Source organism: Perognathus longimembris, chromosome 11 (genome assembly GCF_023159225.1).
Source record: "Perognathus longimembris pacificus isolate PPM17 chromosome 11, ASM2315922v1, whole genome shotgun sequence".
Classification (NCBI taxonomy): domain Eukaryota; kingdom Metazoa; phylum Chordata; class Mammalia; order Rodentia; family Heteromyidae; genus Perognathus; species Perognathus longimembris.
Window position 1 is genome coordinate 21523857 of NC_063171.1, and position 21191 is coordinate 21545047.

Genomic DNA, 21191 nt, shown 5'->3' on the forward strand with positions numbered 1-21191 from the left:
CAGCAAAACATTTTTCTTATAAATTTGAAAATTATAAGGTAGGAAAGTATGTACTTTATTTCTGAGGTCCATGATAATATGTAGCAAAAAAGAAACTGACTAAAATATCCTTTTATTATCATTATGTAGAAATCAATAAATCTGAAGTGTTTAAAAGATAATGGATTAACATTTACAGTTACAAAAAATTCACCTAAGCATATCATAATTAGAAACAAATATATTACAGCTTTCAATGTAGCGAGAATACAATAAGGAACAATAAAAAACATATTTTGTGGTAAGTACAAAAGGCCGTTTTTAACTTAACTCATGCCTACTCTTTATTGATGCTGTATTTCATTCTTTGTATTCACTTTATTACTTTTCTTCAGTCTTCAAACTTGGAAAGAGCTTTCTCTACCTAACAAGTAAGCATTACCAAGTTACATATTGCCAAATATAATTTTAAGTTGGGCAATGGTGGCTTACACCTATGACCCTAGTTATTTAGGAGGCTGAGATCTAATGCTGCAGTTTGAAGATAGTCTAGGCAAGGAAGTCTTGTGAGACTTATCTCCAATTACCCAACAAAAAAGCTGGAAGTGGAGGTGTGGTTCAAGTGCTAGAGTGCCAACTTTGAATGAAAAAGCTAAGGGACAATGTCCAGGCACTGAGTTCAAGCTCTAGTAAGGAACAATCAATCAATCAAAATATAATTTTAAGGTACTAGGGACATTTTGATATAATATATAAAATATTAACTAATTACCAATCCATACTTTATTACCCATAATACAATTTAGATCTCAGAATATATTATGACAATCTAGTCTGACATCTTTAACCTTTTAGAATCCGCCATAGTCTGGCTGCCTACAGACACATAGCTAGTTAGAGACACAGCAGACTAAATTTACATATTAGAATTCTTAGTTCATTGTTTCTTTCAAAGTCTAGTCACAAAATGTATCCTTTATTAATGCATCTGAAAGTACAGACACTTTTAATCTTTTGACTTTAAATTCAGCCTCTATCCTTTTAGTTACAGGAAGAAAAATTCTAAAATAATTATTACCTATAATTTATAATTATATAATCTATATTTTCTGGTTGGCACTTGATTGTAACAAATACTGGTTGAATTAAACAAAAGCAGAAACCCATGTACACAAGCAGTCAGGTATTCTCTTTCCATTAGTCAAATAGGTGTGCATTCATTCCATATTCATTAACCACTACTTAACTATGCCCAAACAGACCATTACAACTTAGGAATTGCAGTAATGGAAACTTGCATAGGTAAAAAGGACTAATAGGAATGGCAAATGTGCTGAAAAAATTTAGAAAGATTTCTTAAAAATATATTATTCTTCTAGTTTTTTTTTTGTTAATTAACTTCTATTTGTTATAGAGGAAGATTTCACTGTTACTTTTCCACATGTTTACAATATATTCCAATCAATGTCACTGACTGTTCTAGTTTTTTTTTATTATACTGTATTGGAATTCATTTATCTATTTAGAATATAATTTATGACCTCCTGGAGAAACACAATTTATTTTGCTTATATTTCAAATAATACCTATACATATTATATACCTAATACATTTTTGCTGATCTGATTCTGTGGGCAAATATTCTTCTAATTTTACTAGGTTAATATAATTAGGAACTAGAGACAAATAAGTTTTTTTTTGTTTTTGCCTTTTTTTTCCCCCCCTGGTCATGAGGCTTGAACTCCGGGCCTGGGCTGTGTCCCTGAGCTCTTCAGCACAAGGCTATTGCTCTACCACTTTTGAGTCATAGCGCCACTTCCAGTTTTCTAGTGGTTAACTGGAGTTAAGAGTTTCAAGGACTTTGCTGCCGGGGCTAGCTTTGAATCATGATCCTCCAATCTCAGCCTCCTTTGTAGCTAGGATTACAGGTGTGAGCCACCAGTGCCCAGCTGTGTTTGTTTTTTAAATGCAAACATCTTATACATACTTTTTGAGGGTATACAATCTCTTCCCGGAGGAAAGTGTTTTCTCCAGCATTCTTATCGAATAGACCCCAGTCCATCTTTAGATCCCAGATGAGGGTATAGCAGGAACTGATGACACAAAAGACGATCCACAAGTAAAAGAACACGTTAGTGTCAGAGTGTTTTTGTTCTGAAGAAAAGGGAAAAGGAAAAGAGAAAGTTACTAGACTTAGGTGAAATTCTTCATTAAATAAAACTAATTTAAAATGCTTTTTAAACAATGGTCCACAAGAGAAATAAGGCTTTTCTAAAACAAATCCTTCTAAGGATCATTATCTAAAAGGTTAAATAATGAATATGATTTCCTTGAGATCTAAAATAATCATCAAACTTAAATTGAAACAAGAAATGTAATCCCTACCACATATATGTAATGGTAACCCCTCTGTATATCACCTTCACAATGAAATTAAAATAAACTTTTATTGAATATATGATATTTTTACAAATGTGAATTTACAATTTTAGAGGTGCTATATCGAATACATAAACATCTAAACAACTTTAATGGATGTTTTCTGAACATTCTAAGAAATGTCATTAAAATTTCCACCATCAGGTGGCAGCTTAGGGTAAAAGATGGTAAAATTGTGGAACCATCACTAACAAAGAATGTGGTGTATTTGCTTCATTCAAGAAATTTTTGAGATGTTTTTAGTTTATAACAACATTTTCTTCATGCACTTAGATATTCTCAGTATTAATTGTGAAGACAATCCAACAATTGTAGATAGAATGCCAGAAAACAGCAGACACATGAGGAATTTAGTTTTAATGAAAGATGTAACTCATAAACTGACATGCTGAATTGAAGCCCCTTATGAGACTAAAGATAATACAAAGAAATTTTAAAAACTGAATTAAAAAGTAAAATAAAAAGCAAATTTCTTGAGTTCACAAAATAAAGCATGATATTTTACTTCTTTTAGAAGGTGTTTATTGATACAAAGGTCTAAGTTTGTTTTATGCTGAGAACACATATTTCTGGCTTCCTTTTGAGAACACATTAAGTACAAATAAAAACTGTAAATGTAGTTATAGATTTGTACATTATACTCTAGTGAACTATAAAGTATCTATAATTATAAAGTAATAAATATATAACTACATTTATTATAAATGATTTTAAATAAATAATTATTGATTACCAATGTGGCTATATATGTGCTCTGGTTATAAGTGCTTCATATAGTCTCTGAAATTCATCTCTCATAAGTTTCAGACTCATTATAATAAGTGCTCTAAGTGGAAGATATAGGTATCACTGTTGAAATTACCTGTACTGTAAGGGAAAAATGGTATACAACATCTAATACAAAAAAAATTTATGTTTTGGTTAGTTTTTCAAATGTACTAAAAGGGAGGGCCATCTCAGACACCATTTATACCTTTCCTATTAATATAAACAAGTGCTCATCACTTTGAGATTATTAGCATGTTAAAGGGCAATATGATTCAAAGGTAATTGCCATGTATAATCTAATGAGATTCATGATGATAAATCTGAACTCAAAGTGAAGTATAAACAAAGAGGTATAAGGACATCAAGGAGAATGGGATCGTTCCCAGAAATAGGAAATAATATTTGAGTTAGTTATAGAAAAAGAAATAGTACTGCAAAAGACAGGCAGATGAGGTGAGGTCATACAAGGCTGAAATAAAATAATGAAAAGGTGTGAGTTGGAAAGCATAAGGTATGTTGGAAAAGCTGTAAATCATCTATACCTAGAAGAAGTGACATACAGAGTAAGGATACCGAGGTAATGAGGCTGGAAAGGACATTTTAGATCTTACTGTGGAATGCCTTTTTGGGTCTCAGGATCAAATCTGTGTTTTGGAATGTTGACTGGTTGGCAGGTTATTTAATCAGAATTTCTTAGTTTGTTGCAAAAAGTAGATAGTGCTGGGTACCAGTGGCTCATCCCTGTAATCCTAGGCTACCTAGGCGGCTGAGATCTGAAGATCATGGTTCAAGCCAGTCCAGGCAGGAAAGTCCAGGAGACTCTGATCTGATAAAGTGCTACCCTTGAGCAAAAAATATCAGGGACAGAGCCTAGATCCTGAGTTCAAGTCCTAGGACTGTGAGTACACACATACACAATATACAACACACACACACACACACACACACACACACACACACGATAATTCAGAACTCCAGTATCAATTAAACTACACAAATATATAACTATAATTTATATGTTTATATATATTCATCTTATCTTTATGATGTGTACTATATATACTTATTTTTTCAACTCTAAACTCAATGTTATCATTTTATTATCCTAAAATTGGCTAACAGGTATATGATTCAGCAAAAACTACAAATCAGTGGTGCCTCTACCCATACATGAGAAATGGTTTTTAAGCATACATCACTTAAAAGCATATTCTCTTAGAAAGTCGATGGGAGGAAAATGCCACTGGTATTTTTTTAAATGGCCCACAAGTCCAAAAAAATTCTTTATCAAAAGCTTACTGGAGCTGAGTGATGGTGGCTCATACTTGTAATCCTAGCTACTCAGGAGGCTTAAATCTGATGAGGATTGTGGTCCAAAGCCAGTCAAAGCAGAAAAATCTGTGAGACCTACCTCCAATTAATCAGCAAAAAGTCAGAAGTGGAGGTGTGGTTCAAGTGGTAGAGTGGCTTCCCTGAGTAAAAAAAAATCTAAAAAACAGTGCAAGGCTCTAAATTCAAGTCCTATTACCAGACAATAAAAAAGCATATTGGGTTGAATATTTATATTAAAACATCAGATACTAAGTCTGAGTAAATAGCATCATTCAGTAATGAGCATCATGGTTGTTACATTCTAATGCAATGAGTAAATTTTACAAAAAAAAGGATTTTCAGCAATTTATTAATAATTCATTCTTTACAGTGTTGGAAATGTAACTCTGTGAAAAGCCCTTGCCCAACATGCCTAAGACTCTTGGGTTTGAATCCCAGCTCTCCCCTCTCCTTTCTCCCTTCCCTCTTCTCTTTTTCTTTTCTTTCTTCCCCTCCCAAACAAAATCCACTCTTCTCATTTCTGAAAACAAGCTAACTGAACTGTTAATATTAGCAACATTCAGAATGTTTATATATGTAATCTATTCTACATATATGACTTGAACTTTCTAATATATTGTTTGCTAGTAAAAGTAAGATTACAAGAACAGAGCAATATAAACATTCTATAGGAGTTAACAAAGTAAATATTTCTCAGGAGAATAGGTAATACAAAATCTTAATTCTGAAAGCTAATTTTCTTTTCTCCTTTCCTGATCACTGAATAATTGAGTGTAAATGAACATATAAAAGGAGATGGTAAAAAGTCAAATAAAAAGTTAATAATGCATATTTTCTAGTATTCCTAGACTAAGTCTTGTTCTTAAAATGATACAAGTGTTTCCCTCTTTACTCAGCCTATATTATCTGTATTATTCTACAAAATTTCTATGAAACATGTATGAAGATGTATTGAAGTTTAAGTAAATAATAAATATTCTTATAGAATAATTCAGTGATATTTTATCTTATGGAACCCAATGACTAGCAAATATCTGGCATATCATGTACAATTAGGTCTCATTTTAATTACTACCCTCATTTGATCTTTCCCAGCTCCCAAATGAAGAAAATGCCTTCTTGCTGAAATCATTTGCTTCATTGGTATTCTGAGGATAGACTGAAAAGATATTATCACTTTAGGCAAGCAATTATATCTTATTCTCTCTTGGCTAACCTCAGTAGTCTACTTTAGTGATGTTCAGAATCACAGAAAATCAAGTGATTATTATTCTACCCTAACCTTCTATGTATCATGCATCTGCCAGCCACATTAGAAGCATAATTCATACTGAACATGTTTACGGTAATGACGTCTACTGAATCTAAAACAAAGAAAAATACACTCCTTAAGAGTTTTATACAGTATGTTTCTTTCAGGAAAGCTATCTTAAAAAGGAAAAAAGTCAGGAGAGAAAGTGAACAATTTTCACCTAAATTGTTTTCTTTTCACATAAAATAGTTCAACTGCTAATTATTTGCTAGTTTTTAATTTAAATTTAAATAACAAAATAAAAAATAGAGTGAACGCTGTTCTCAAGGTCCAAACCTATAGAGTAAGCTGAATTATGACTGAGCTTAGCATCTAGCAAATATACAGGTGCTCTCCAGTGTATGATTCTTTAACTTACAGATTTATTTATTTATTGATTGATTGATTGATTGCCAGTCTTGGGCCTTGGACTCAGGGCCTGAGCACTGTCGCTGGCTTCCTTTTGCTCAAGGCTAGCACTCTGCCACTTGAGCCATAGTGCCACTTCTGGCTTTTTCTATCTATGTGGTGTTGAGGAGCTGAACCCAGGGCTTCATGTATATGAGGCAAGCACTCATGCCACTAGGCCGTAATCCCAGTCCTTTTTTAAACTTTACAATAATGTAAAAGCCATATGCATTCAAAAGAAACCTATACTTTGAATTTTGATCTGTTCTCTGATGAGCAATATGCAATATAATACTCTAGTGGTGATAGGCTATAGCAGCAAGCATGTCAGTCATGAGCTTACAAATTTAAACAGTGTGCTGTACTGCTAAGCTTATCACATTTGATAGGTTAAGTGTATTAAACACATTAAAAAAATTGACAGTCCTTGGGACTGGCCGTGGCCTTGTGCTTGCTAGGCAGGTACTGTACCACCTGAGTCATACCTCTAACTCTCTTATGGGTTGGTTATTTATAAGCAGTCTTGCTCGGATGAGCTACAATCCTTCTAACTTGTGCTTCTGTGTCACTAGGCATGACAAGTATATGCCTCTAGGACCAGACAGTGGTTGAGATATAGGGGTCTCATAAACTTCCTTTGCCTGAGCTGGCTTCAAACTATGATTTCTCCAATCTCAGGTTCCCAAGGAGCTAATTATCGGCTTTGGGCCACCCTGTCTAGCCTTCAATTTTTGCTTAGCATATTTTTAACGTACGGGATTTATCAGGATGAAGCCCTATCCTAAGTCAAGGTGCATCAGTAAATATTCCCTTGACCTTATTTTAGCTAGCATGCAAAATCATATGTATTACCCCTCCTAGGTGATTACCATCTTTACCCTGAGGGTAGGCACTGCAGACATTATTATTCCCATTTTACTGAATACTGGATACTGAAGGTCAGAGAGATAGAAAAAATACCAGATTTGAAGTGAGAGGATCTGACCTTGGATGTAGATTATGCCACTTTTCCAACTTACGCTTACGAAAAATCCACTCTCTTAAAATTTCGAGCCCAAATGGAACTCATTAGATTTTAAGAGAAAGGAAGAACCAGAAGAAATAGGAATAGTCATCCAGGAAAGGCTTTTGTTTGTCTGTTGGTCATGAGGCTTGAACTCGGGGCCTGAGTGCTGTCCCTGAGATTTTTTGCTCAAGACTAGCACTCTACTACTTTGAGTCTCAGTGCCACTTCCGGTTTTCCAGTGGTAAATTGGAAATGAGTCTCATGGCTATCCCTGTCAGGCAGGCTTCTAACTATGATCCTCAGATCTCTGCATCCTTGCTAGGATTACAGTACAGGTGTGAGCCACTGGAACCTGGCCCAGGAAAGTGTTTGTAGTGATGTTTCTGAGTACATCTTAACTTTAAAAAGAAAGAGTTTCATAAAATTCCATGAAATAAGCAAGACATGTAAACTTACAGATCCAAAAAGTTGAGCAAACCCCAAACAGTATAAATTCAAAGACATCATTGCCAAAATACATTATGATTAAACTTCTGAAAAGTTTAAAATACATTATGATAAAACTTCTGAATTTCCTCTTTTAAAAAATGTGCCTGTGGGGTTTGAACTCAGGGCTTTTCATTCTTCCTTAGTTTTTTTTGCTAAAGGTTGATGCCCTACCATGTGAGCCATATTTGCACTTCTGGCTTATTACTGGTTCACTGGAGATTGAAGAGTCTGTCTGTCCAGGCTGGCTCAGAACATAGCCTACTGAGTAGGTAGGATTTTTGACCTTCTTACACTGGAACTCAGTGCCTGGCTTGGAAAAACATCTTGAAAGCATCTAAAAACCCTCCACCTTACCTGTTTGGTAAAACAGTTTGAATCATAGGAGATTTCACATCAGAAATACTTTGGAGGCAATAAGGAAGTAGTACAATATTTATTAAGTGCTGGGGAAAAAGAACTATTAATTCTAGGACCTCATAACAAGAGAAAGTGACCTAAGACAGTCTCAGATAAAGGAAACTGAGATAATTTCCCAAAAAACTTACTGTGAAACAATTGTGAAAGTTTTCTCAATGGAAAAAGATAAAATAAGAAAGATTGGGAAATTTAGAAGGGGGAAAAACAGGGTTGTGACTAAACTGGCACTGCCTAAGAAACATGAGACCTTGAATTTAAGCCCTAGTACCAAAAGTAAAAAGGACATAGTAAGCAAATGTATGAGTAAATCCAATGGGATTTTCTTCGTTCAATTCTAGTTGCTTTGTTTTTTGTTTTTTTCCAGACTTGAGGACGGAACTCCAAGCCTTGCATTTGCCAGGCAAATGCTTTTCTTCTGAGCTAAATACCCAATACCTCCATTCTAAATTATGCTTAATTATTGAAGTGAAAATTGTAATACTTCCTGATAGAATTGTTTTATTTTTTGAGACAGGGTCTACTAAGTTTAGCCCAGGCTGGCACTGAATTCATGATTCTTGGGCCTCAGCCTCAGGAGTGCTAGAGTTGTACGCAAGTATCAACATGCACAACTTAATATGATTTTAATGTATATAGAGAAAATATTTAATGTAAAAATATTATAAATGGGGATAAAGGTGATATCAGTCACCCAAACTGATAAAATGATGATACTAGGAGACTGGTTATGTATATACAACATAATATTTATAACAGCCACTAGGAAAGCTACATGAAACAATCTACTAAAAACATTATATAAAATCAAAACAGAACTATACATATTTAAGCAAAACATTAAATCAAATAAAAAGAAAATAAAAGAACAAATAAGAAAAGTGATGTATCTAAGACCTAACATTCAATAATTATATTAAATGTCAATGGTCTTAGTATGCAAGTTAAAAGACAGAAATTTGGGAAGCACAGGTAGAAAGATTGTAACCCAGGTTGGCCTGGGAAAAACCAGAAGCCTTTATTTGAAAAATAAAACAAAAAACAACTGGGAGCATACCTCAGGTGGTAGAGTTCCTTACCTACTAGTAAGAGCAAGGCCCTGAATTCAAATTCAAGAATTGGGGCTGGGGATATGGCCTAGTGGCAAGAGAGCCTGCCTCGTATACATGAGGCCCTGGGTTCGATTCCCCAGCACCACATATACAGAAAACGGCCAGAAGTGGCGCTGTGGCTCAAGTGGCAGAGTGCTAGCCTTGAGCAAAAGGAAGCCAGGGACAGTGCTCAGGCCCTGAGTCCAAGGCCCAGGACTGGCCAAAAAAAAAAAAAAAAAAAGAATTGGCTTCCCCACTCAAGGCAAGAAACTGATCAAGTGAATTACAAAATAATACAGAACTGGGGATATAGCTTAGTGGTAAAACTCTGGCCTTCCATGTAGAGGGCCTTGAGTTTGACCCAGCACTGGAAAAAGAAAAAGAAAAAAAAAAAAGCCCAAACTTTAGAAACTACATTCTGCCTATATAGCATAAGTTGAAAGCAAAAGAATTAAAAAAAATAGGTACAATGCAAATGTACTACTAAAGTATCCTTCTGAGAGAAGAAAAATTACTAGAGACAGAAAGGGATATGATAACAAAGAGCCAATTCATAAAGATGCAGCAATTATAGTTTGTGTGTACCAGAACAACAGGGCAGCAAAATATATAAAGAAAAACCAATAGAAGTCAAAGGAAAAACAGACAAATCTATAGTGAGGGTTGTAGATATCTACACTCCTCTTCAATAATTAGTAGAAGTAAAAATAAGCGAAACAAGAAACATGATACTACAACCCAATAGCATCTAATCAATACTCACAGATCATTCTATGGAACAACAGCAGAATATACTTGTCAGATACTGATGAAGCATATACTGAGTTAGAACAAATCACTGACAACAAATTAAAATAATTCAAATCAGAATCTCTTTGACCATACAGTGGGCTTAAATTAGATATACAAAAAGATGGCAAGGAAAAATCCACACAACTGAGAAGTAGCCAACACTGTTTTCTAAATAATTCATAGACCAATAAAAAAGAGATAAGAAAATATTGAATTGAATGAAAAGAAATCATATCTTCAAAATTTGTGGGGCATAACCAAAGTAATGCTAAGTGGAACACTTATAGAATTAAATGATTATATTAAAAGAGAAGTCGCAAAGAACTGAAGTCCTCATCTTAAAGAAAAATCTAGGAATAAAGACCAAAATTAAACCAAAACAAGCAAGAGGAAGGAGATAATAGAGAACAGATATCAATAAAATTGAAAAACTGAAAAATTGAAAAATAAAACAATGAAACAGAAAGCTGAATCCTTGTGGTGATAAAATTGACAAAACTCCAGCAAGTTTGAGAGAGAAAACATGTAAGGTTGGATACCAGTGGTTCATATCTATAATCCTAGCTACTGGGGAGGCAGAGACAGATCTGTGTTAAAAGCCAGCCTATGGGGACTGGGAATATGGCCTAGTGGTAAAGTACTTGCCTTGTATACTTGAAGCCCTGGGTTTGATTTCTCAGCACCAAACATATAGAAAAAGCTGGAAGTGGTGCTGTGGCTCAAGTGGTAGAGTGCTAGCCTTGAGCAAAAAGAAGCCAGGGACAGTGCTCAGGCCCTGAGTTCAAGCCCCAGGACTGGGAAAGAAAGAAAGAAAAAGAAAAGAAAAGAAAAGAAAAGCCGGCCTAGATAGAAAAGTTCATGAGGTCTTTTCTCAACCCATAGTTGGGTGCAGTGGTGTGCATCTACCATCTTAAAAGCTATATGGGAGGTGCAGGTTGGGGAGATTGTGGTTCTAGGCTAGCATGGGCAGGTAAGTGTATGAAACTCCATCTCTAAAATAAGCAGCAAAAAACAGCAGGTAGGGCTGGGAATATGGCCTAGTGGCAAGAGTGCTTGCCTGGTATACATGAGTCCCTGGGTTCAATTCCCCAGTGCCACATATACAGAAAACGGCCAGAAGTGGCACTGTGGCTCAAGTGGCAGAGTGCTAGCCTTGAGCAAAAAGAAGCCAGGGACAGAGTCCAAGGCCCAGGACTGGCAAAAAAACCCAAAATCAAACCAAACAACAACAACAAAACAGCAGGTAGCAGCCAGTATCCTATCCTACCTTCGATACTTCCTTATAGTCATTTTCTGTTCTATGCTTCTCAGCCAACCTCTGGGCTATAAACTCTCACTTGCTCATGCTATATTTGGAATTGTGCTCACTTCTATACTGAGGTCACTTTTCTTCAATTGCAATATTACTGAATAAATAAATGCCATCCTAAACTAGCTCTGGTTTTAATACCTCTGATGCTGCGAATAACAATAACAATAATTTGTGTTAAATGCTTAAAATAGTATCTGACCCATAGAAATATCCCATATTTATTAGGTTTTGATAATACTATAATTCTTTAATTTTATAGATATTTTACATTACTTTTTGGCAAGCTACTATATACTATTTACTATAAGCAAACTGCTTTTCTATTTCTGGATACTCATTAGATTTCAGTTTTTCACTGTGTAATGCCATGAAAAAAGTTATAGAAAAGTCTAAAGATATGAATGATTTTAAGATTTTTAACAAAATTACCAAATTGATGAGTTGTCCCTTCATTAACAATTAACAATTCCTTCAATAAATACTATTTTAATTTGAATTTATATTAATGAAGTGAAATATTGTCCATGTTTATCACTTATTTTTACTTATCTTCAAAATTATGTTTATGTCCACCACCAATTAAAAAAATATTCATTGTTTCTTGGCTTCCATGGCAAGAGTTATTACTTCTTTTCCTTACTGATGCTGGGTTTGGTTATCTGCTTTAGATTCTAAAAGGGCAAACTTCTTCGTGAGCTGATCATGTGACTTGCTTTGGTTGAGAAGCTAGCAGTTACGAAACAAGCAGAGGCTTTAAATGGGGTCCCGGAATGAACTCACATGGCACAGACTCAAACCCAATCTGCAATGAAGAACCAAACCTGGCTAAAATAGAGGACAGAAACAGTGCTATCCACATGAGTCCAGTCTAGTTCAATCAATTCCCAAATGACCTGAGGTAAATAAATAAGAATAAACTACCATTGTTTTAAATTACTGAGTTTTATACTGATTTACTTTGTAGCAATAGTTGACTGTATAGCTTATTGTATTATAAGCTATAAAACTGATGGAACGATTCAATATTAAGCTCTTTAGAGAACCATAATGGCTCTTAGCAGAATTTTAAGGCCTGAGAGTACATTTGCCTGAACATTGTTTTCTTCTTTTTGCTGAAAATGTCCACATGCAATAATGTTTGCTTCTTTTCATCATTCTGATATAAAACTATATATAAGTTAAAAACTTTAAAAATTTTAAGCAACTGTCTTCAATTTTCTTTCCAATCAAATTATTCTTTAAGTTGAATTCACAAGTAATTTTAGACTTCATTTCTTTTAAGAATCACAAATGCTCTCCTAACTTTGCAGTAATAAAACAGTAGACTCTTAGCTGAGTACCACTGGCTCATGCCTGTAATCTTAGTTACTTGGGAGGCTGTGATCAGAAAGATTAAAGTTTGAGGTCAGCCAGGCATACACAAAAACACCCTTTTCAACCAATAGCTAGACACACTGGTGAATGCCTGATACTCTAGCCATGTGGGAGGCTGAGATCAAGAGGATCACAATTTTAGGCCAGTTGGAGCAGAAAAGTCTGCAAGATTCAACCTCAATGAAAGAAGCTGGCTGCGGTGGTACATGCCTGACATCCAGGTATAGTAGCAAGTGAAAAATAAGGATCATGATCCAGGTGCCATTAAGGAAGGAAAGGATACCATGCCTCAAAAATAGCACTCATGGGGGCTGGGGATATAGCCTAGTGGCAAGAGTGCCTGCCTCGGATACACGAGGCCCTAGGTTCGATTCCCCAGCACCACATATACAGAAAACGGCCAGAAGCGGCGCTGTGGCTCAAGTGGCAGAGTGCTAGCCTTGAGCAGGAAGAAGCCAGGGACAGTGCTCAGGCCCTGAGTCCAAGGCCCAGGACTGGCCAAAAAAAAAAAAAAAAAAATAGCACTCATGGCATTTAGTTATGTGAAAAATGACCTATGTAACTGTGGGCAGGGATGAGATGGGGAAACTGAGGGAAAGCAAAGAAAAGGGTGACATAGTCCCAAAACAGATATGTTCTCATTGCTTGACTTATGAAATAGTAACTACTCTGTAAAATATCTTAATAATAACAATAAAATTATTTAACAATAACAACTAGTACAAGCTGTGCATGGTGCTTCACACTGTAATCCAAGCTACTTAAGAGGATGAGATATAGGCATTGTGGTTCAAAGCCAGCCCAGGCAAGAAAGTCTGACACTTATTTCCAATAAACTACTACTACTACTACAAAAAAAAAAGCCTGTACAGGCAGAAAAGTATGTGAGACTGTTACTGTCAATTAGCCAGCAAAAAGCCAGAAGTGGAGGTGTGGTTCAAGTGGTAGAGCTTCAGCCTTGCTTGAGTAAGAGTCTCAAACCCTGAAAGGGCTAGAAGTATGGCTGAACAGCAGAGGTCCTGAACACAAACCCCAATACTGTAAAAAACAACAATAAAACAAAGTAGATTTTCTTTAAACTTCATAGATTTTTGTGCATGAGTGTTTCAAAAGGAACAGGAGTTATACAGAAATGCTGATCACATCTTCTTGTTGGAAGAGCAATTGAGAAATCAAAGGTGACTAGAGAAAAGAAAACAAAAATGCTATCAGAGAGAAAAGTATATATGCTACTTTTTCCAAGTTACTTTCTTCAAGTAACAAAGGAGATAAGAAGAAAATTTAACTTTTTAAGAACTACTTAAGGTTAGATACAATTTAAAATTAGCATAATGCCAAGCAGATAAAAGCCACTCAAGAAAATTTACTGAATTAAAGTTAAATTAAAAATTAGAAAAACTCAGTATCTGACTTTTGGCTGTATAGTATCAGCAAGTTGTAAATCAATACTGTGAAAAAAATTTTTTTGGTGCCAGTCATGGGGGCTTAAATTCTGGGCCCGGGCGCTGTCCTTGAGCTTTTTTGCTCAGGGTTAATGCACTTTCACTTGAGCCACAGCTCCACTTCTGGCTTTTGGTGGTTAATTAGACGTAAGAGTCTCACAAACTTTCCCATACAGGCTGGCTTCAAACTGCAATCCTCAGATTGTAGCCTCCTAAGTAGTTAGGATTATTAACTAGCATGAGTCATTGGGGCCAGCTTTCAAAATCAGTCTTAAAAGAATCAATTTTATCTGCATTATTAGGTTATGATAATTATAGCAGAACATATCAAGTAGAAACAGTTAAAGTTTTAAACTATTTTCTATAGTAAGGCAAAAATGGGAACATTTATCCAAATGAGTTTTTTTAAATTATACATACTATCTTTTAATGTTAACAGGGCAAAAATTTCTCCAGAGCATTACAAAACAATTGCCATTCCATTATAATGTAAAAATATAAAATTTGGAATTGCGTCTATTATACGGAGTAGAAAGGAAGCACATCAGTACTACATGTACTTCCTTGAAACGATGCAACTATTGCATTGGAGGCACTGAACTACTGCTGAGAAAACCTCATTAGAAAGCACAGCACACTCCTTACTGAATATTAAGGAAGAAGGGATCTAGAAGGGATCTGGGCACCAACCACTTAGACAAATGAATTCTAAGTGCACAGAATCTGTTTTTATCCAAGCATTTAAAAAACTTTAATAGTGAATGCTTTTTAGCAAATGCTACCAAAACAACCTAAAGGAAAATACAGAGCATTTTTAAAATGAATTTTCACCCTCCATATAGTAAAGAGAATAGCATAGTGCTAAATCCACTAAGAAAAAAATGAAAAGTAGAAAATCTAGTGATTTTCTTTCCCTCAACAACTGGTTAGAAACAACAACATAATGGACCTTTTCTGTTATTGTACCTCCCACCAGCTTTTCCTTGCCAAAGCCAAAACACCTCAAGGGCAAAAAAAACACCGCTTAAAACACTTTCCTGCCTCCTGTGATCCTAATGCCAACAAAATACTTATAGGAGTTGGCTTCAAATTTAGCCCTGTAATGAAATACAAATTCTTAAATAAAAGGCTGGATATAAGCTAAAACCTGTTTCTAAAAATCAATGATATAAAATAAAATATATTGAAATGTTTTAAATGAGCTGTTCTTTCAGTACAACCAACAAGGGTTGGCTGCAATGTTATCATGCTTAGTATAACATGGGTTGGCTAAACCTCTTCCCTAGCCTTCCAAAAAAAGTATTCCAGGTGTAGAGTTAACTCTTTTTTTTTTTTTTCTTGCCAGTCCTGGGGCTTGGACTCAGGGCCTGAGCACTATCCCTGGCTTCTTTTTGCTCAAGGCTAGCACTCTGCCACTTGAGCCACAGCGCCACTTCTGGCCATATTCTGTATATGTGATGCTGGGACTCATGTATACCAGGCAAGCACTCTTGCCACTAGGCCATATCTGCAGCCCCCTTGGAGTTAACTCTTATGCTTCCATTTTAATGTACAGCAGCATAATATAATACCAAATTTGAGAGACACAGGGTAAAAAAAGACAAACAACTACAAAAGCAATACTTGCAAAACTGGTGTAAGTGAACTGAACACCTGGGGGGGGGGGGGAGGGAAAGGGGGAGGAGGGAGGGGGGTATGAGGGACAAGGTAACAAACAGTACAAGAAATGTATCCAATGCCTAATGTATGAAACTGTAACCTCTCTGTACATCAGTTTGATGATAAAAATTTGGAAAAAAAATCATGCAGCATAATATAACAATCTGTAACACATATTGAGAATGTCTTTTAATGTAATGCTGTTACTATGGTAACCCTTGCAGGTTAGTTCTTTGAAAAGACTCAGCCTGGGGGGGGAAGGGAAGGGGGGAGGGGGGGTATGAGCGACAAGGTAACAAACAGTACAAGAAATGTATCCAATGCCTAACTTATGAAACTGTAACCTCTCTGTACATCAGTTTGATAATAAAAATTTGAAAATTTTTAAAAAAAGACTCAGATCTCTGAATCTGACAAGGTTATCTTACTTTTATTGTCTTCCTTATAAAATTTATCCTTTGCAATTTCATACACATTCAGTTTAAGAAAGAACCTACCTAGTTAACCATATGGAATTTATTCTTTTGATTCAGTGGTTATTTCTCAACTGTGTTAACTAGTATCTTTTCTATTGGAATCCTGTCCAAAAATAATTTGTACAACTCGGGGGAAGGTAGGAGAAAAACAGAGGAGGAGGTAACATGATAAGAAATGTACTCAATGCCTTATATATGAAACTGTAACCCCTCTGTACATTACTTTGACAATAAATAAATAAATAAATAGAAATAAATTTGTTTTATCACTCAATGTCATGTTTTCTACCAATAGTCCCTCTTGAGTTCTTTCTCATTTTTCTTCTGTCCTAAGCTTTTTGATAGAAAAATTTGTGATATATGTAATATGTGCAACATTTAAAAAATTTTAGGGACATAATTGAAATATAAAACTAATGAACCCTTTAAAATTTTTTCTGACCATGAGTACATGCATTGTGTTTTTTTGTTTTGTTTTGTTTTTGGCCAGTCCTAGGCCATAAACTCAGGGCCTGAGCACTGTCCCTGGCTTCTTTTTGGCTCAAGGCTAGCACTCTGCCACTTGAGCCACAGCGCCACTTCTGGCCATTTTCTGTATATGTGGTGCTGAGGAACCGAACCCAGGGCCTCATGTATACGAGGCAAGCACTCTTGCCACTAGGCCATATTCCCAGCCCATGCATTGTGTTTAATAGGTAAGCAATTATATTTCTTGAGCAAAAAGGCCAAACCATTTCTTTTTCCTTTGTCTTCCTCCTTTTTCCTTTTCTCTGGCAGAACTGGGCCCTGACCTCAGGGCTTCACACACTCACTTAAGACTTTCTGCTGAAGGCTGAAGCTCTAAAACTTGATCCACACCTTCACTTCTGGCTTTTTGCTGGTTAACTGGAGATAAGAGTCTCTCAGATTTATGTGCCCTGGCTAAATTTGAACCTTGATCTTAGATCTCAGTATCTCAAGTAGGGAGGATTATAGGCATGAGACAAATGTGCTGGTCCAAAAACATTTCCAATTGAACATTCCTAACAGATACTTGCATTATACAACCTCCAACCCTCAGTGATCATAACAGTTTCTCTTAAAGACTCATCAACAAAGGAAACTATTTAATTTCAGTATACATTCCATTTAGTAGCACATTAGAATCAACAAGGTGATTTCATTTGCACTCCTTTACTTAATCATTACAACATATCTGTGAAGTAAACAAACAGGTACTGGTATCCCCACTTTTTAAGATGTGGCTTTGTGTGAAGCATACGCAACAACAAAAGAGCTCCAGGGTGAAAGATGTGGGAAATGTGGTCACTTCTACCACTCAAATTATATAGGTAGGCTATAACTCAGTTACGTATAGTAACTGCCTGGCATGCACAAAGGTTCTGAGATCCCTCTTCCAGTGCTGTATGTATACATATACAGACATGCACATGCATGTGTGTACTGCAAAGTCTTGAACAAGGAATATAATGAGATAACCAGAACCTTTCTGGACCTAATTATTACAATAGGAGGTAGTATAGATGTCATCCCTTGGAAATCTTCTCTAAACCCTTCGTCCTGTGGCCTGAAGATTGGATTAGAAACTTACTTGTGCTGTGGGCCTTTTTTTTTTTTTTGCCAGTCCTAGGGCTTGGGAATCACGGCCTGAGCACTGTCCCTAGCTTCTTTTTGCTCAAGGCTAGCACTCTACCTCTTGAGCCACGACACCATTTTTGGCCTTTTCTGTTTATTTGGTGTTGAGGAATGTGGGCTTCCTGCATGCTAGGCAAGCACTCTACCTGCTAAATCACATTCCAAGCTCCAAGCTCTGTGGGCCTTTTTGATATCTTGCTTTTTTCTTTGTATTCTATTTTAAAGCCCTTTGTAAAAATGTAAAAAAAAAAAAAGCACATAAATAAAATTTACTTTGCACCCATATCTAAGTGTGTGGTTCACTATCCACATTGTTCTACAACCAATTAAAATAGTTTACTTGTCTGTTTTCTCTATTAACTTATAAATTTGTGAAGGCAAGAACTATTTTGGGACATACTGAGAAAGAAATCAGAAAACAATCCCATTCACAACAGCCGCAAAAGCAAGTCAAACCCAAAACAAAAACAAAAAAGTAGGAATAAATTTAACCAAGGAGCTCAGAGACCTTTATAATAGAAACTATGTAAATAACCATGAAGAAATTCAAGACACCAGGGCTTTCTATGTTCTTAGATCTGGCAGAATTAATATTGTGAAATGGCCACATTACCAAAGCAAACTACAAATTTAATACAATCTCCATCCAAATTCTAATGACATTCTTTATATAAATAGAAAAAAATCCTAAAATTCATGTGTTCTACTGGACCAAATCTCAATGCTTACTAAAATGCCTTGATCTTTCATGACCAACAGACACATTTTATATAATTAAAAAATTTTGTAACAATAAGACTCCTGTAAAACTAAAACATTCCTTTTACAAAAATTACTGAAATTTCAACTCAACTATTTAAAAATAACTAAACAATGACTTCAGTTAGTAACATTTCTTTATCAACTACAGATGAGCAAGTTATGTCTAAGGGGTGGGCTGATATCCTCTATAAAACAAAGAAGGAATGCATTTTAGAAAAAGGAAGTGTGATTATTGATTGACAGTTCATGGAAAAAGGTTAAAAATTCAAAAGGGGTGACTGCATGTGGCCCAGAACTTAAAAGCTTTTTTTCTTTCCAATAGAAGAGCACTTGCAAGTAATAACAGGTTGCCATGGAGATGAGAACCTAGAGGGATCAGAGAACTGAATTTGCAGTTAAATGGGCTGGAAACAACCCTTACTAGTTGGTAAAGGAAAGAGATTAAAAATATACTTGATGCCAGAGGGAATCTTGTTCACCTAGCTATTTCCCAACCCTATTAATGAACAAAGAAGTCTAAAAATGGAAATGAAAACCCAAAGCATACATAGACTGAACTCACTGAACATAATTCCAGATTTCAAACATTATCATAATCCTTCCTATTATGGATTATGCTTCTTTTCAAAATACTTGCCAGTATTCTGAGACTACATTGTTTTCAAGAAAAAACTGAGCAGACTCAAATTTTAGTGGAAGACCATGACAAATGAAAAATAACGAGGGTAAGAACAGCCTGAAGTAATACCAATCTAGGTGGTAAAAAAAAAATCTCTTCATAGTCAGTCATAGGATACCTTTGTGAGTGCTGTAAAGAGCTGCAAACGTCACCATGAAGAAAGTTGTGGAATATTTCCCAGCATTAACTAAATGAGGAAAGGCCCTTTTTGTGTCACGGTATCGGCGCAGGCACTGGATGAACCGAAGCCAAGCAGGAATGCACTGAACAATGGCTCGCACACCATACGTATATTTGTTGCAAATTTTTGTTTCTGTGAAGATTTCAAAGAAAGAAGAAAAAAACACAAACAAACACACTTGGGTTTACATTACGTAAGTCACAAGTATAACTGTTAGCAACTCTTAAGAGGCCTGTATTTTAGACTTTCTTTCTTGCAAATACTTGTATTCACAAGCTTTTGAATGGTTGACAAGCTATTAATAAAGAGTAAGTTAAAAGAAACTAGTTGGAAAAAAATTCCTTAGAATTCTGAATAGATGTCCTAGAATCACTTTTTTTTGGGGGGGGCAGTCCTGGGACTTGGACTCAGGGCCTGAACACTGTCCCTGGCTTCTTTTTGCTCAAGGCTAGCACTCTACCTCTTGAGCCACAGCGCCACTTCTGGCTTTTTCTGTTTATGTGGTGCAAAGGAATCAAACCCAGGGCTTTGTGCATGCTAGGCAAGCACTCTACCACTAAGTCACATTCTCAGCCCCATAGAATCACTTTCTTTTGAATATGATAAGACTATAAGCAAAAGAAAATGAGCATGCTAATCAAAGGAGAATAGAATTGGTTTGTTCCATAATTTAAAGCACCTGAAAAATCTACAAATATAACATTACAATTTCATTAGTTCCAAATTACTATAATATACCGAAGAAAGTATTTAAGTTCCTTTCTTTTTCTTAAACCAAGCATAGTTTACTTTCTTTGAACTCTGGTTATATATCATGACAAATCTAAACAGAGTTGTGATCCACTGGCACTCATTCAAAATGTACCAGCACAGGCTTTAATGGTTTTTTTTTTTTTTTTGGCCAGTCCTGGGCCTTGGACTCAGGGCCTGAGCACTGTCCCTGGCTTCCTTTTGCTCAAGGCTAGCACTCTGCCACTTGAGCCACAGTGCCACTTCTGGCCGTTTTCTGTATATGTGGTGCTGGGGAATCGAACCCAGGGCCTCATGTATACGAGGCAAGCTCTCTTGCCACTAGGCCATATCCCCAGCCCGGCTTTAATGTATTTTGAGACAGGATCTTGATTTGTAGCCCAGGCTGGCCTGGAACTTCTGACTCCTTCTGCTTTAGTCTCTAAAGTGCTTGGATTACCAATGAGTTGCCATTCTGCCTAGCTTATCATTAACTTTTGCTAGTCAGATGATATAGTATCTATATTAAATTGCTGTCACAAAGGCAATATTACTTAATAATATAATTCCAGGCATAAAGTAAAGGTGGGACAAAGAACTAAAAACAAAAGGTCTCAATCAAGTAAGTATTAAAAGGAACCTTTCATGACTTTCACAAAGTACTTGATCTGAACTAAACTGTACATATGATCATTATATTTATATAATACTGCAGAAAAATTCTGTGATGATAAATTACTGGCATTATAGCATTGCACTATAACTACTAGATATTTTGTTTCAAATTTTTATTATCAAACTGATGTACAGAGAGGTTACAGTTTCATACGTTAGGCATTGGATACATTTCTTGTACTGTTTGTTACCTTGTCCCTCATACCCCCCTCTAGATATTTTTTTTTTTAAAGTGTTAGAATCTTTTTTAAGTTAAGT

At 35.7% G+C, this 21191-nt stretch overlaps 1 protein-coding gene across 1 annotated transcript in view; it reads right to left on the reverse strand.

Annotated features, from left to right (window-relative positions):
* Xpr1 (xenotropic and polytropic retrovirus receptor 1) overlaps positions 1-21191 on the reverse strand; it is a 132268-nt gene that overhangs the window by 15173 nt on the left and 95904 nt on the right. Inside the window, exons 11-12 of the mRNA XM_048357820.1 lie at positions 19467-19661; positions 1967-2133 (exon numbers count right to left, since the gene is read on the reverse strand). Of these exons, the coding sequence (XP_048213777.1) occupies positions 1967-2133; positions 19467-19661 (362 nt within the window). The remainder of the gene's footprint in view (positions 1-1966; positions 2134-19466; positions 19662-21191) is intronic.